The sequence below is a fragment of the Phodopus roborovskii genome, unplaced genomic scaffold, assembly GCF_943737965.1.
Source record: "Phodopus roborovskii unplaced genomic scaffold, PHOROB, whole genome shotgun sequence".
Lineage (NCBI taxonomy): Eukaryota > Metazoa > Chordata > Mammalia > Rodentia > Cricetidae > Phodopus > Phodopus roborovskii.
Window position 1 is genome coordinate 882176 of NW_026126646.1, and position 18149 is coordinate 900324.

Here is an 18149-nt window from a genome sequence, read left to right on the forward strand (position 1 = left end):
GTTATGGTGACCCCTCTCACCATAAAATTACTTTGTTGCCATTTCATAGCTGTAATTTTGTTGCTGTTGTGAAGCATAACATAAACATCTGATATTCAGGATATCTGATATGCAACTCCTGTTGAGAACACCAGGGGTCGCAACCCTCAGGCTGAGAATGGTTGCTCTATGCTGTGACTACAGTGAGCTTTCCTAAAAGGTGGATCTAATAAAAGAATCTCCATGTTGACACTGGGTTGGTAGTTTCTCACACCATAGTCTGATCCTCATTTCCTCCAGCCTCCTTTTTTTGTTTTTTTGCCCACCATAACAGACTATCCCAAGTAATTCACATTCCCCCAATCCTGACCTGGTCTCTTCTACCCTGATCTTTCCCTCCCTTGTTCTTTCTACTTTAGAAAAGTTCTTGGTTATACACCTCATCTCCCACTACCCTTTGTGGATGTGACTTGGCCCACACAACCATCACTGCATATATCTTACTGCACTGGGATCATCTCTGTGCCTAGGACACTAGGAGTCTTGGAAACTCCACTAGCTTCTCCCACAGCAAAAAAAAAAAAAAAAAGTACTTGAAAGGGTAAGGACATGAGAGCTGGTACAGACAATCCAAGCTTAGAATATTTCATAAAGCACAACATTTCTTATTAAGAACTCATGAATATCAGTCAAATATATTATATTCTAACTTACAATCACAACGGTGTTATTTGAAAAAAACCAATAGTTCCAAATATTTTTAGTCTTTTTAAAAAATTGTTTTATTTTTATGTGTATTGGTATTGGCCTGCATGTCTGTGTGAAGGTGTCAGATCCACTGGAACTTGAGTTACAGATAGTTGTGAGTTGCCATGTTGGTGTTGGGAATTGAAGCTGGGTCCTCTGGAAGAACAGCCAATGCTCTTAATCGTTGAGCTATCTCTCCAGTCAGTCCTTGGCTTGGTCCAATTTTTCTTTTTCTTTCTTTCTTTCTTTTTTTGGGGGGTGGGGTGGGGAAGGTTTCAAATTTCTAACAAGACCAATGGCCCATTTAAAAAAAAAAAAAATTCTGCTTTGTCCTGTTTCATCTTTAACAAACTAACAATAATCTGAGTGAAGCAGATGTTAAAGGGGAGAGCAAAGGTACTTGTATTTCAAATCATGACTACATAATGAAAAAATGGAAAAGTTTAATATAAGCTGAAATCAAAAAGTGTTATTCTTACTTGTATATGAACAGATTTTATTTAAAGTTCCCATGTAAGAATGAATCACTTGTGTTCTTATCATTTTGTGGCACTAGAGGAAGGACCCAGGACCTTGTGTGATAGGTTAAGTGTTAGCATACTACTTAACTACATTCCATGGTCCCCAATTCTATAAAAATAGAAAAGGATATTAAATGAAAAAGCTTGAAAGTAATCAAGTCCATACAAAAATATTAAAAAAAAAAAAAAGATACTATCAGGCACACAACTATCTTCATACGAAAAGGTTGCAAATATGAATGAGGAGCAAACATTAATTAGCACTGCCTGGTTCACTCCCCTCCCCCACACAGAGATAAAGCACACGTCAAAGAACATTTCAACTTTTATTTAATGAGGACTTTATAGTTTTAACATCACAAACTAACTCTTCCTTTCTGGAAAGGCAAGTCTTAACACTCAGACAAACTTCAAGCATTGTTTTAAGGAATTGAGAAGAAAACCACAGTTCATCAACAAGAAGATTCACAACTTCTTTTTTACAGTAATAGTAAGAAAAACAACACATTTCACAACCTAAAGTGGACCAAACTAAGTCTACCTAGAGCAGATTTTAAAATCTGGGGAAGATGACATCAATCCGGCAGTTATGAAGATTGTTCGTAATGACTTTTTCTCTAATAATACAGAACACATGCTTGCTTTGCAATGAACCTAAGCCTCCTCACTAAGGTCCACAGACCACAGGAAGCTTCCCCTTCTCTCCGGCTTCTGTGTAAACCATTAAGGCAAGCCAACAAAGGACCAGTAAGGCACCAGGTACAGCAGCTGACCATGGGAAGCCTGTGTAACTTCCTGTCATCTGATAGCATTTAAAAATTCAGGCATTGGTGTGGCAAAGTCAGGGTTTTATTTTTAGCATCTTACACCTAAAGCGCAAAAGGTCACTTCAAGTCACTTCAATGTAATAAACAATTTGCCGTACTAGAAGACTCGGAAACAAGAAAAGGCCCTTTGGTTCAAATTTATTAACCAGATTTTCTAACTGTCCATAGAATTTACATTCTGGTCTGGAAAACTCAATCCCAGTAATGCCAAATCATTATATAATTTCCCATTTCTCGGTGATAACACCTAAGAGTAATTTAATAATACAATAATGCTTTATGAAGACAATTTCTCTTTGGTCTTGCTTAATTTAAGCTGAGGGAGAAATACCACCATAAAAACAAAAACAAGCTGAGCCTAGTGACACACACCTCTAACTCCAGCAACTGGAGAAGCTGAGACAGGAGGAGGATTTTAAGTTTGAGGCCAACCTAGGAAAATCAATGAGCCTCTGTCTTAACAAAGTAGTAAGGACCCACAAAAGCATGATGGCGCTATGTGCTTGTCCAGCGAATCGATCAATTTTTTGCAGAGTTTTCTAGGGTAAGAACTCTGAGATGTATGGAAGATCATGGCTAGCAGTCAAACACTGGTTCATTTCTTTCCTGGTTACCTGGAAAATGAGGGCTTCTTTAGATGTATGATCATTTCAATAATATGAGGGTACTGAGATTAGCAGGCGAGGAACAAAGCTAATTCTTTGGACTATGCCTGTGGGCACACCAGCATCTACATCTGTACACGGTAACGTTGCAGAACTCTTCATCCCAACATCAACAGTGGGAAGCTAACTTGCTCTGGTGTTCAGGCGTAAAAGCAGTATTTTATCTATAACTAAAAGTCAAACTATATGGACTTGAACTGTTATTTCAAGTTGTTGTTTTGCTAGATTTATAATGCAATTATTACTTTTGATTTAGAAAATAAAATTCTTGACAAAAAGTCAGTATAATTATGTATGAAAGGAAAGACAACTGTAGATTTACATAGATGCACTGAAGTGACTGACATGAAATAGCCTATCAAGAGTACATTCAAACCAAATGTCAAACCAAATGGCACAGATTGTCATCTCAAGAAAGTCAACACATAGCAAGTATCATTTACCCAAGTTGAATTTGCCATACAAACTTCTACTGAAGGCGAGAGCTGTTCTAGCTATAAAAGCAAAATATTTCCCCAAATTTCTTTTTTAAGCAAAAGAAAAAAGAAAAAAAAAAAAAGTTGGAAGTGACTTTCTGTGCATTAACACAATATTTTCTCAGAAGGGGGGGAGGGAGAAGCCCACTACAATGAAAACAGATGTGCTCTAATAAAACATAGCACCCACACACAAAGTAAAAAAATAAAACAAAACAGCACATGATCCTAGTTTAGAAGGCCTCCTTGAGTTCCATGCTCTTGTTAGTGAGTTTTCACACTGTGGGGAGGCAGATGTTTGGCAGATGATTGGGTGTGACGCAGGGATCTTCAACACTGTCAAGTCTGGTGATCTCTAGCTCTTCATGAGGACTCTCAGGGAAGCTTCTGACAAGTGCAAAAGATCAAGACATATATAGACAGCCATTCTTTTCTTCCATTAAAGTTCACCCTTCCTTTCTTTTTATTTAAAGAGAATTCTCCATTGAGGCAAATGCAACCACAACATGGTGAAGTGAGGTATTGATAGTGACTGTTCATCAGTAACTTTCCTTGCTTGAGCATCTTTGAGTATTACTACTGTTGAGCAAAGAATAGTTTACTATATAATCTCTAGACTCAACCACAGTTAATTTTTATTATCTCATCAGCTATTGGAAAAAGGCAATGAAGAGGTGAGTGTCAGTCTTCTTCACATGTCCCATCTCCTCCTCTCACCAGATAATCTTCTTAGAAACATATACACATTGCTCGAAGCACACAAAATTTTTGTTGGTATTTCTGTTGGCATAATTTTAGCAAATATAGTTCATTCTTTATGTGAAATAGTAAACTTCAAAATGAAAATCAAATAGAAACCCAGAGAGTGCCAATTTAAGTATTTTAGAGCTATGACAAGTATTATATATATTCTGAAACATTAAAATTACTGAATCAGGGTCCAGCAATGGTGGCACACACCTTTAATCCCAGCTCTCAGGAAGCAGAGGCAGGCAGATCTCCGTGACAGCCTGGTCTACAGAGAGAATTAAAGGACAGCCAGAAACCCTGTCTCGGGGAACAGAAAATACTGAATCAGTTTCTTAAAAATACAGACTAAGATGATGATGTGAAAGATGCAAGGCTGTGTGGGACAAAATATGCAAAAAATGTCTGAAGATCTTGGGTTTGAGCTTATAAAAAATGCCAAATATATTTAATGAAAAGAACAGATATCAAGGTGAAATCTAAAGATGTGTCCACACAGTTGCATGTAATTTTTAAGCCAATTTCTAATGTTTATGGGGAATGAGTCACTTATTCTATATATCAAATTCCTCTATTGAGTTTGTTTACATAAACCAAGTAGCCGGTCTTTTGGGATATCAAATCAGTTTCTAAGGACTATAAAAAATAACAAAACTTACATGAAAACAAGACAAATCAGTGTAAGTGCATTGGTAATCTAGGCACCATGGAGGGAAGTATCAGAAAAATATGGGGCCTAGATGTTTATACCAAATTCTAGAACCTGCCCACTGATAATACACAAGCAATAGGTAGGTAACTAAACATTTACCAGTGTTTTACATTTTAGCAATAAAAACCAGTTAGTATTTGGAGGAACACAACATTAAAATGCACCAACACAATCCATGAGCTAACATTAACACTGTTTGCTTTGCTACAGTTTCAAGTTTGTTCAGTAATTTACTTATACTGTGGTTTCTCGACCAGCTTTGAGGTTGGGTGCTGAGAATTGTCTCCTCATCCTTGGAGGTGTCACAAACTGGCTACAGTGGTTGGGCTTGTCAGTCTGCTTTTGACAGCAACTGGCTGTACTGCCCTGTGCCTGACCTCCAGGGTTATAACTACAGTAGGACTGACGGTGCTGGTGAGTATGACGCTTGGCCTGGAAAGTTTGCAGATCTGCGGTGGGGTGACTGCCATGGGAGTTTAATGACTCTGGAGAGGCAGTTGTCTGGCAGCCCATGTTTTTCGGGTGGCCATTATTGAGAGAATTGCTTCTCCAGCGTAGCTGAGGTGGTGGTTGTTGACTATTAATATGCTGTTTGCTAACTTGGATGTGATCTTGACTTCTTATACCCTGGGAGCTCCATGCTAACTGAGGATCTTTAGAAGCTGCTCTACCAACTTTTTCTTGGCTTTCTTCTTTATTTCCTTTTCTTCCTTCTTCATCTTTTGGAATTCTCAGCTCAATAACCTCATCTTCTGTTATAATAATATGTGTCCCAGGACTCCAAGAGTTTCGGTGTTTAGGATTGCTCTTAAAGGGAAAGCGGGGCTTCCGGTTCTCAGGAGGGATGAACCTGTGGGGTACATTCTGCCGTCGAAGCTGCTTTGTTATCTCCTGCTGCTGCAGGTTCTTAAAACGGATTTGCTCTTGCCTCATCCATCGTAGACGTCCACGTCTAAACGCTGGATCTCCATTCATCAGCTGGGAAACGCGTTCTTCTTTGTCAAGTTCTCCACTTGCTCCTCTATTGACAACATTATCAGAGATGCTGTTAGCGCCAGCACCAAGGGGCTCTTTTGTCTTGTGATTTCCTTGGCTTTTCTGTTCCTGAGATCCAATCAATGGCAAGACTTTCTCCATTTTGAGCATTTTATTTCTTAAGACTTTGATCTCTTCATCTTTCATATTATTTTGCTTTTTGACTTCTTGCAAGATATCTTCCAGCTTGTCTATGTGAACCCTGAGGTCATCCACATCTGTTCCACCTTTCCCAGAGGCCATCATATCCTCCATCTTCTCATCCCCTACCCCAACAGTGTCCCAGACGTCCCTGGCCACTGCTCTCCAAGAGTCCCGCTCATTGGGATCTTTCTTCCCATACATGGCACAAAGCTCTTTCATCTTAACAATGGCCAAGGCTTCGATCTCCTGCCGACTGTGCCTAAAATCGTTAAGGGCAACCTCATAGCAAATCTCTTTAACAGCCTGAATCTTAAGATCTGAGATGGTGACCCACTTGGAGTCTTTACTAAGGCGCCTTCTTTGAGGGATTTGATACATTTTAATTGGTTCTCGTTTCTTCCCACTGCTGGGGAGGCCACACTTTTTAACAATGGTTTGTAACTTGCTGGGCGGTAGCTTTTCTCTCAGAGAAGTAATCAGTTTCCAGCTTTCTTCACAGGACCTCTTGTCAGAATCGTCCCCGCTATCAGAGTCCGCGTCCTTTGGAAAAACAAAATAAAAAATGGCCCCCAAATAACCAAAATTAAAATATAAAAAAGGAAAATCAAATTGAAGAAAAAGCAAGCAAAATGCCCTAACCAAATTTTAAAAATAAAAAATTAAAAAACAAAAAACAAAACAAAACAAAACCTTGATGGGGAAGTCTACTAAGACTTATGCATATGTAGATTACTATTACAAGAAAGATCTGTTTGTATTCCTGCTCCATAATTCCACTTTCTGGGGTAAGTGAACCACATTCCTTGGAGGGCTGATATTCTCTCACTCTAGTCAAATGAACTAGTGTGAGACAAACCTTCCACCATGCCCAGATAACAGGTATAGCCCTTGTCCCATACATGCTAACAACATGCAGCCACTTTCCCACATTTGCCTTGGTTATTGCTGTTGCTTCTTCCAGAATCTCTTCCCCAAGAGTGAGCACGGATGCCACACAAAGATGTGACGAGCAGGCAGATTAACAAAGGTTAGTAAAACTGCAGGATGCCAAGTTTTGTTTAGCTTTACTAAAATGAGCAACCCTAGAAAAAAGTTAGATAGAAGATAGAGAAAGAAGCGAATAGAGATGATGTTAAAAGTGCTAAGAACTAATATTTGCAGAACATACAAGGTTCCTATCAATCAAATTTCCTTTCCTGTTGGATGGGAGATTTGAAACTGGTCTTTCTAGAAGCAGATACTGGATTTACCATTTTCTTTTGCATAGTAAATTAATTCACTTCATTTGTACATTGAAGTTTGTTACTCTGAGAACAAGAAAGCTTTTTATATTAAAAAAAGATAACAGGTTATTTTTTATACAATAAAACCAATAATAACCTCCCTCTAAAATTTTGACAAGTTACCAGAATAAAAATTAAGTTAGGTAAACAGTCTTTCGTTTAACATAATTTTAAAATTCCCAAGTAATAATGTATTTTAAATCTTTCCTTGGGAGAAGGTGCTTGGGCCTTGGACATGCTAGGCAAGTACTCTACAACTCTAGTATAACTATTTCAGAAGCTAGGCTTGCAAGCTTATACCTATAGTCTCAGCATATGGGAGTCTGAGCCTGGAGGATCGCTACAAGTTCCAGGACAACCTGGACGTAGTATAAGATTGCCACACCCCTCCCCCCAAAAAAACAACCAACAAAAATTCTACAAACAAAATAATTCATGTTTTCTACCTAGAAAACCCATGTGATTTACACCTATGTGGGGACTATTATTTTTAAGTGACAATGTCGTTGATAAACACGAAGAATAAAGTCTGTACATATAGAATGGATACACTTTAACTGTTTTTACTTATCTGAGCTGCAGCACTATTTCTCTTCAAAACACAAAGGGAAAAATATTTGACCTAGGCCTAAGATAGCGCACTGGCTTCACAACAGTTTCATGTGTGCCAGTGTACCATACGAATGCCTGGCGCCCAAAAGGCCATCTGGACTAACCTGGCTGGCTATGAGCCCCCAGGATCCACCTGGCTCTCCCCTCCCAGGTTAGAGAGACACGGCTCCATGCCTGGGTTTTACACGCTGTCATCAGGCTTGCACAGAAAATGTTTTACTCATTATGCCATCCTCTTGTCCCCTCTTCTCCTTTTCAGTTTTAAAAAGCAGAGAGGTGGGAGCTTTAAGTATAGCGATAAGAGTACTTGCTTAACAAGGGCAAAGCCCTAGGCTCAATTCCCAGCACCGTGACAGAAAAAAGTAGAAGGCTAATCGTGCGTGCATGCGTGTGTGTGCTTGTGTTTGCAAGCGTGAAGGTTCAATGTCCGCTAGGCTGGCCAGCCAATGAGCTTTAGCGACAGATCTACCTGTCTTTGCCCACTGTCTAGGCCAGGGTTACTGAGTTGCCATGCCTGGCTCTTTCCTTGAATTCTGGAATCAGAACTCAGGTCTTTATGCTTGTGCAGCAGCTCTTTACTGAGTGAGTCATCTTCCCAACCTCAAGACAGCAATAGATGAGTAAAAAGCAGGTCAGGCTTGAGTCTTTTCTTTCTCCTGAACATACATACATACATACATACATACATACATACATACATACATAAAAACTCAGTTTTATAGAACACAAGTTCCCTTTGAGTCTTACACAGAACTATCACTTTTTTCTTGGCTATTTTTTTTTTTTATAATTGCTTAGGGATAAGGTGAATATTACTGAATTTAGGGAATGACAACTATTTTAATAATTACTTGTCAGACTTGAGAAATAAAAAAATACCTTTAAGCTCTAAAGTGAAATAATAGTCTACCTAAATTCAAATCAAGCAATCATAATTTTCCCGTGTCGCTAAATGATTCACCCACTTTCATTATAAAGCAAGTGCCGGAAAGTCCTACAGATGTGCCTGCAAGTGTGAAAGAGAAGGTAGCGTGTGGCAGCACAAGGATGAAAGACGGCACCCGAGCACTAACTGGGAGGGAATGCTCAGAGACGTATGAAATGTGCACGTGAAAGCCTGCTCATCACGGTGCACGTGCAGAAGTCACAGAACAACTGCAGGAATAAGTTTTCTCCTCCCACCATGTAAGTTCCAGAGATGAAATTCAGCTCAACAGGTTTGACAGCAAGCACCTTTACCCACTGAGCCATCCTGTGAACTCCGAATTCCAATTTTTTAGTGCTGGCACTATGTTTAAAAAATTATAGTACTAAATGTTTAATCATGATTGTTACCTAAAATAAGTTAGGAATATTTTAATAAAATAGTGAAAAGAGCAATTTCTTCATAGCCTCTGAATCTTTATAGGGTACATATGGTTGACCAATACAGAATCATAACTGGCAAATAATCTTTAGGCTAAAAGTGTTAGATATCAGTAGTTCCTCTCAAGGTCAAGAAACTTAAAGAGAAGACAGCTAGAATTTTGAATGGAAAGCAACTTCCTTGCTATTAGGGAGCTTTTCTTAATATCCTAGTTTAGCATTAGATACATAAAACAAATATTTGACAACCAGGACCTCACTGCCTGCAGACTTTGGATGTCCCCCTAAAAACCAACAGTAAGAATATCTTAAACACAAAACAGTAAGTATATCTTGAACACAATTTACTGTATTATTAGTATTTCTTTCTCCTTTTCTCCCTGCCTTCCTTTCTTTCCTCAGATTGAGCCCAGAGCCTTTGTATGCTACATAATCCCTGTCCCTCTGAACTACAGCCCCTTGCCCTTTTGACTTGTTTTACATTTGTAGGCAGTGTCTTTCTGAACTATGCAAACTTTACTATAAACTCATGATCCTCTTGCCTCAGCTCGTAGTGGTTGGATTTCAGTTGTGCGATACCATGCCGGGCTCTATCGGCATTTTCATGTCCAGGCATACAATGCTCATCCGCTTTTGGATATGGAGGCACCAGGCACGGTTACTCTTTAATGCCTACTTACTCACAGTGTGCTCCCAAGGGTACTTGCATCATTATCACCTGGGGACTTCAGAGAAACACATTATTGCAGTTCCCACCCCAGACCTCAATCACTACCTATATTTTAAAATAAGATTTCCAGTGATTGAGAGGCACTGACCTAAGTTAGAAGACTCAAGTTTAAGGTTTAGATATATGATTTAGCAGGTATGTAAGGCCACTACTGAAGCAAATTTTTAAAATGTACGTATGCACAACAACATTGTCTTCAGCCTTAATCTCAACATAAACTAAAGGCAATGTTATATATACTTCATTTACATACACATCTACCAAACAGAGTAGCTGTGAGGATCAAATAAAATGATAAAATAAAGTTTTTTGTAAATTACAAAGCAACGTACATTAAAATATGAGACACTACTGTTAATAAATAGTGCTTAATTACACCTTTCTTCTTGGATGTGTCAGAGACCATGAGAGGAATACTATTACATTACACTACATAATTAGGATAAAAGACTCCTTCATGTGTCACAAACCTTTCAAGTCCTAACCATTAAAGCCAAAGCCAAGTACAGGGAGCCACTAGAGATACTCTTCCTGTAACAATGATAATATCTTATTCCAAACACTTAATTTATTCTTCCAATCTATATTTTTGAGGGCTTTACTATAATTTAAAAGATAATAAGTTAACTGGTTTAACCCACTGCCAAGAACCAAGTGCTCTAAAGGCTGCTTTTCCTTAGCATCCTGACTTTCATGGACCACAATGCAACAGTTCTCCCACAGAACAGCGTGACATAAGGCTGGAACTTATATGTTGTGTTTTATGTTAAGGGAAGAATCCAGGGTCCATCTCCCTAATTTCTCATTAATATACCCTTGTTGCTGTTGCTTAATTTTTTAAAAGTTAACTTCCTAAACTGTATCAAATGTATTCAGTCTCTCTTTGCAGCCCTGGCTGTCCTGAGGCTCAGTATGTAGACCAGGCTGGCCATGAACTCAAAAGATCCTCCTACCTCTGCCTTCCAGGTGCTGGGATTAAAGGTGCCCACCACATTGAGCATTACGGAATTTCTTACTACCAGGGCTTTGTGGCTGGCTTTAAATATTAAAATCTACTAAGAGCAATTTATTCAAAAGACGTTGTGATAAAACCTGGGAAATTAATTATCATCATAAAATCCTAACCCATTACAGCTAGGATGGTTAACTGACTTTCCAACTGCTTACCCAAATCCTTTTTCAGCCCAGAGTCAGGAGTGTCCCTCTCCTGTCTGAGATGGGTGTGCAGCCCCCCATTTCCCTGTCACCACAAAAGCTACTGAGAACCTTACTGAGAACTCAGACTCCATGCAGGGGAACAGAAAGGGTTAACACATGCAACTGTGCAGCAGCACTTTTAGATACAGTTTAACTTAAAAAACAAACAACAAGAAAAAACAAAAAACAATCTGCCCAGCACAAGAATAATCCCCATGTCAGCCTAAGAGCAGAGAATTAGTACTATCAAGTGGCCAGAAACAAAACCAAGGCAAACTCCCACCAAATTCAATATTCATTCAAGAGACCACTGTTGGAACACAATTAAAAAGCACTGCCAAAGGGCAAAGGTATCATAAAAGCTCTCGTTATTTCTTCAAAAAGCTCCTGACTATGACAGAAGATCTAATTTTAAGAAATAAAAGGTACAAACTAGTGCGTCTGTAGAAGTTTTCCCAGACTGAGATTGCCAGTAGATGTATGATCGCTCATTAAGAAAATGACGGCTATCTGTGACACCAATCAGAACCTACTAGAAGGCGTGAGAGCAACTGCCCTTCCCAATAGCTACAATTTCAAGACAGATCCCTACCAGTCTCTGCTGCTCCAGAAGAAGATCAGCTTCCTCCTTCTCCTTTTTGTATAGGATCTCCATTTCCTGTAGCCTAGAAGCAAAACAAACAGAAACAAAACACCAAGAAAGAGTAAGTTGTGAGATCCCCAGCTGTTGTGAAAGCTGTTACATGATTCCAAGTATCGCACAGGCTGCCTAACACTTCCAGGTTACCTTTTCTCCATCTCCTGCTTCATATCGATTCCTTGTTTTTCAAGAAGCTCTCTCTGTGCAAATGTCCAGTCCACAGGCTCTGAGGGTGTCTCAGCAGAGGGAGTCTTCTCGCGCTCAGCTCGCGCTTGTTCAGGGTGGTTGAAACGAAAGACGTGGTTTTTACCCATGATGATTCTGTTCCCTACAACAAGACCGGAAGAGGGGTAAGAATTCATTTGTTTTGCAGTGCTGTGAGTCAAATCCAGGGCCCTGTATATACTACCAAATGTGCTTTACCACTCAGCTCAGCCCTAGTTCCAAGGAATCAATTTTTAATGAATAGTATCTAGTTTTCACAATGTAAATCTTGCCAGGCAAGGTGGTATTCACCTACAATCCTATCACTCAGAAGGTCAAGGCAAAAGGTTTACAACTTTGATGCCTTCCCAGGCTACCCAGTAAAAACCTATCTCAAAAAAAGAACTATAATTTCATCCTCTTAATATAAGAGGACAGATACTTGGCTGGGTCTGAAGGCCGCACATTTAATCCCAGCACTCAGGATGCATGGGCAGGAAGATCTCTGTGAGGTCAACATGGTATACACAGTGAATTCCAAGCCAACCATGGCTACTTAGTGATAGATACCCTGTCTCAACAACAACAGCAAAAAAAAAAAAAAAAAAACCAAAACGAACAACAAGCAAGCAACAACAAAAGCAAGATTAAAAAGACAGCTCTGCAGTTTCCCAAAAGCACGTATTCTAGGGTAACTTTAGCCTGAGTTGCTCCCACAAGCCATATGTACATTGCTGAAGACTTCGGAACCCTTGTCAGCCTCACCTGAGCGCAGCTGAACAGGCTGGGCCACCCTCTTGCCATTCACGTATGTTTCTGAGCGCTCACAGGGCTCTAAGGTCACAATCACTAGGAAGAATACAAACTGACATTATTGTCATAAACTTGTGCAATAAACAATGAAAAGTGGTTCACTATCAGGACTCATGGTAATAGGATAGATCCTTATAATCAACCAAGAGTCTGAAGGGTCTACAGAACAGGTTTTTGGTTTGGGTTTTTTGTTTTTGTTTTTTTTCTCCTGTTTTTGTTAAGATACCAGAACTAATGTCAGTATAAGAAGCTATTGGGAGCTACTGCTGTGATAAAAACATTTAACTAAATGTCACGAGCCTCAAAAAGTAGAGAGAAAATATTAATTCTGATAAAATATTATGCAGCAGCTATTTTACATGTGACATACAAACAGAAGTTAACATCTGGCTGAGGAGGAAGTAGTGCCTAGCACAAAAGTATATTACACAGCCGGGTTGTGGTGGGAACTCACACAAGATTGACTTTTTCTTCCCCTTAAGGTAAAAATGAATCCTATTGGGCCAATATTAAAGATTTTTCAATTCTTCCACTAACTAGAATAGTCACCTTTCTCTTACTTTTCTACTAAATAATTAACATTCAAGACCGAACCTAATTGCCTGCACCCTGCTCAGCTCTTGGCAGTAAGAAAAGGGCTCCCTTTGTTCATGCTATTTTCATGTTAAGTAGCTATGTCCGTCCTTGCATTTATAAACATCCCAGGTTTCTCCATTTTTTTCAGTATTTTATTGACGACAAAAAAAAAAAAAAAAAAAAAAAAAAAAAAATCCCACTAACAGAGGTAGGGATCCCAAGTCTTAAGAATTCCGAACACTGCCAAGGAAGAGGTCGCGTGGAAATTAAGGCACAAAGCTCCCACCTTCACCACTGTCGTTTCTCTCACTCCGAAAGACACAATGCTCTTCTTTAATGTGGGCCCCACTCAGCACTATGTCCTGGCGCCGCTCAGCATCTGCTTGGCCAACCCTGAACACAAGGGAAAGTGTTTCCCAGGGAAATTCAGACACAGAAAGCACTTACAAACAATGCACTGCTTTCTCCCAAAGACCACCCTTTGATATAGATAAAAATGCACTGCTTTTTTCTATCAGATGCTTTCAACTACAAATTCTATTCTCAAGCATATGAACTGCCTTATATGATCAACACTGATGTCATTTACACACCGTAAGAAAACAGGGCAAATCAAGTTCTCTAATGAACTCATCTGTGTTGTTTTAGGGAAAATTTTATTCAGGTTCTTCTAGAGGAAACCATGTGCTAACTGGTTCCACTTACGACTGGGAAAAGGAGAGAAGGTAATTTATAATCATTCCAGAAAGGAGAAATAGCAAATTATTACAATTTTTTGGACAATTACCTTTAGTTATCAATTATCTAGAAGAAAATACTAAATGAATTACTCAAATTAAAAGCAAATATACCTTGTAATCCCATCTTTGATATAATAAAGCAGACACTCTGACATTAATGGATCTTCATTGAGGTTAACAAGATGTGGAGTCTGAAAAAGGTTACAGATATCAGTTTGGGGTGAGAAATCATTAGAGAGTTGTAGCAACAGGGTTTCACAGGAGGCCTAAAAGCATCAATAAAAGCCTTAGTTATGATTCTGTAATTAATACAAGAAGCATGCTCTGTAGGCCTCCTCAAATTGGGCTAATACACCCTGCTTAAGAGCATGAGTCCTGCTGGACATGGTGGCACACACCTTTAATTCTAGCACTCTGTAGGAAGAGACAGGTGAGTTCTCAAGGCTGGCCGGATCTACACAGAGAGTTTCAGGCTAGTCTGAACTACATAGTGAGACCCTGTTTCAATAACAACATCAATGGGGCTGGAGATGTAGTTTGGTCCGTAAGACAACTGTCTGTTCCTCCAGAGGACTCAGGTTGGATCCCAAGTGCTGATTCAGGTGCTTAGAAGCACTTGTAATACCTGTTCAGTGGATCTGAACATCTCTTCTGGCCAGGCATGCAGTTGGCACTCATAACTTACACACAGGCAAAACAGACACATTAAAAAGAAAAGAGAAAAACAAAAAAACCCCATGAACTTTTTTAAGTTAAGTATGTGTATGAGAGAGAACATGAATTAATATATATGTGGGCCAAAAGTGGGCATCGAACCCTCTAGACAGTGACCTCAGCCTTCCTAACTGTGACCCTTCAACAACTTCTCAGAGCGTGGAGACCCCAACCATAACATTAATTTCATTGCTATTTCATGACTGTAATTCTGCTACTATTATGAATCATAGTGTAAACATCTGTTTTCTGATGGTCTTTGGTGTCCCCTGTGAACGAGTCATTTGACCTGCAAAGGGATAGAGACCCTCTGCCTCATTGCAGGCAATTGAGCAGCCCAGATGTGTGCAGGAACCAAACTATAGTCCTCAGAAGAGAAGAGCAGCAGGTGCTCTTAGTCACTGAGCTATCTCTAACACCAAGTTGTTTGTTTTAACAAACATTTGCTTTATATGTGTGCTGTATGTGTGTGGATGCACATATGCCATAAAAGGCATATGGGAATCAAAGGACAACTTGAGAAAGGTGGTTCTCTCTTTCTTATATGTTCTAGAGTTCAAACTCAGGTTGTCTGGCTTAGTGGCAAGCACCTTTACTTGATATGCCCAAGGCCTAGATCCTCATAAGGTTAAAGCATTGTCAACACAAAGATGAAATTAAGACAGACCAATTCTTGGATAAGTTAAATACAATTTTTGTAAATACCCAGATTACAAATCCTAAAACAGCTGGGCAGTAATAGTACACTTCTTTATTCCCAGCACTGCTAAAATCTCTACAATGTAGGTAATATATATGAATAAATACATCATTAACGTAAAAATGACAACCTCAAATAAAAATATAATTGTTGATGTTCTAAATATCACTAAGTCTTTAAATAAATTTCTTCTCCTTTTTGGGAGGGGGTGACACTTTTTCAAGACAGGGTTTCTCTGTGTAAACCTAGCTGTCCTGGAACTCACTCTGTAGACCAGGTTAGCCTCTAACTCAGAGAGATACTCTTGCCTCTTCCTTCTAAGTGCTGGACTAAAGGTGTGTGTCACCACACCTGGCCTAATTTTTTTAGTTTAAAGATGAATTTTCATTTGTGTGTGTGTGCATGTGTGTACAAATGAACAATGTATGTGTCTGGGTACACACAAGGTCAGGAACCAAAGTAGGGTCCTCTGGGAAAACAGCAAGTGCTCTTAACTGCTGGGTCATCTCTCCAGCCCCTTTCTTCTTGTGTATGATACAGGTTGGTTTTGAATTTATTGTAAGCAGCCAGATGCTGGACTCTAACTTCCTGCATTTACCTCCCAAGTGCTATGACTGTAGATGTGTGCCACCATACCCAGCTAAATCAATGTTTTCTGTTGAAAATTACATATTAGAATTTGTAAGACAGTTTTGTGACTATGATTTTAAAAAAGCAAAAGAATTCTCACAAAAATCATAAGAACGCTGGTTCACATCAAGCAAAAGTGCCACTCAAAACTCTTTGACCTTGTACTCTAACCTAGAACAGAAACTATGCATGTAGATACTTATTAACAATACAGTAGTAGGACACTGAAGCTGGGGCCATACACACGGTAGGGTGCCACACAGATAGACCCAGAACCTTGAAGAAAGTTATCAGTGCTGACACATATGCTTGGCACATAATACATGTGCTACTCTTGTCAGAGAAATAAGCACACAAAACAATTATTTAATAAGGTACTCTAGTATCGAACACTAAGAACCAACTCAAGTCAAAAAGAACACACAAGACATGTTACCAGTCTAATTAACTAACAAGTCTCTATTGTATAAGTATGATTACAGAAGTAGGAAAGTGACTAATTTAATCACTTCTTTAAAATAATAAACAAACAAACAAATACATACATAAACGTTTGCTAAAAGGGAGGGTAAGGACCGGAGCTGCTTTACTGAAGAAATGATTGTAATGGCAATCATGGGACACAGCACTGTCGTTCACAATCCTCAACAGCTGAAAATGGTTCCCAGAAGTTACAGAGAAGAGCTGATGACTACTGCCTCCAAATCTTAAGCACTGGAATTATAGAAAGGTGGCACCCTTCCCCAAAAGGATGGTACTAGAGATCAGGCCCAGGGCTAATTCCATGCTAGGCAAGCACTGGACATCAAAAAGGAGGGTAAAAAAAGCAACTGGTGCTAGGGCTAGGTCAGGAAGATAAGAGGAAGAACAAAAAGATGCTTAAATATACCCAAGGCCAAAAGGTTCAGACTCACTGCTCTGGGTTTATCTTTTGTAGACACTAAAATCATTTTACAACTAGGTTGCCCTTGTATTGTAAGATGAAAGCAGAAATGTCTGATTAAGCTAAGGATCTAGAAAAAAACAGCTATATTGGAAAGACATGAAGAGGCTTACAAAGAAAAACTGCTTTGTTTGCTCGAGTTTTACAACATGGTTACCTACCTTTTTAGGTGAGAAAACACCAAGTGTTCCTCCATCTTCCCGTATGGCAACTCCCATCTCAGCCAATAAGGCTTCTCTAGAAAAAAGAAAAAAAAAAAAACAAAAAAACAAAAAACAAAACCAAAAATCCCCAAGTAAATCAGAATACCAATACCAAAATATCAATTAAGTTAGTTTAAGAAGAGCTAAAAAAAAAAAACAAAGCAGGCAAAGCAAAAGCAGCTGCTGCATCTAAAGCTGGCAAGGGAGAGTGAGATGCTTATCACCAATGAGGGATTTAAAATTTTTAATGTATTATCTCCATGTGTATTTATGTTTCCAATGTTCAAAATAAGTCAAAGAATATGCCCATGCTAAAAGTTCTGTTCCTCTGGGAAGGAATCTTGAAAGGTTATACTTCTTAAGTTTGTGGATTCAACTTGAAAAAAACAATTTCCCCAGAATCTAAGAAAGTAATCAAAGTAACTTGGGGGTTAGCACCCTGGTTTTAACATTAGTGAAGCCACAGACTTAATACAGGGGGTGAATGGGAGGGTAAGGGCTTGGGTATATGAAATATAGTCTGTAAATGTGATTTTTCTCAAATGTTATATTCCCACCCCAACACCCATAGTATAGTAATTGTAGGAAGGTTTTGGTTTTTTGTATTTCTTGGGGAGTGGGGGGGGTTGGTGTGTGTGTGTGTGTGTGTGTGTGTGTGTGTGTGTGTGTGTGTGTGTGTGTGCTTGAGCCTCCTCTTCAACCTTTAGGCAGAGATCAGTTATCACACTTAGGCAATCAGGCTTGAGTAAAAAGTGCCTTTATATGCTGAGACATTTTGACTGCCCCAATAACTCTAGTTTAGAGAAATCTAATGTAAGAAAATTCTTTGTTATATTGACAGTACATCAGAGCTCATTTTTTCCACATTTTCATAAAACTGACTTCTTTTTTTTTTTCTTTTAAACAAGTGTGCATTTATTCCAACAGCATAGACAGAATAAGATTT

The 18149-nt window shown here is 39.0% G+C and overlaps 1 protein-coding gene across 15 annotated transcripts in view; it reads right to left on the reverse strand.

Moving 5' to 3' along the window:
* The window catches only part of Kif1b (kinesin family member 1B), a 132390-nt gene that overhangs the window by 54601 nt on the left and 59640 nt on the right, over nt 1-18149 (reverse strand). For all 15 annotated transcript variants that reach the window (XM_051173989.1, XM_051173982.1, XM_051173988.1 and 12 more), the window contains 6 exons: nt 17162-17237; nt 14125-14204; nt 13560-13666; nt 12650-12733; nt 11828-12008; nt 11633-11705 (listed from right to left, as the gene is read on the reverse strand). In XM_051173989.1, coding sequence (XP_051029946.1) covers nt 11633-11705; nt 11828-12008; nt 12650-12733; nt 13560-13666; nt 14125-14204; nt 17162-17237 — 601 coding nt within the window. The remainder of the gene's footprint in view (nt 1-11632; nt 11706-11827; nt 12009-12649; nt 12734-13559; nt 13667-14124; nt 14205-17161; nt 17238-18149) is intronic.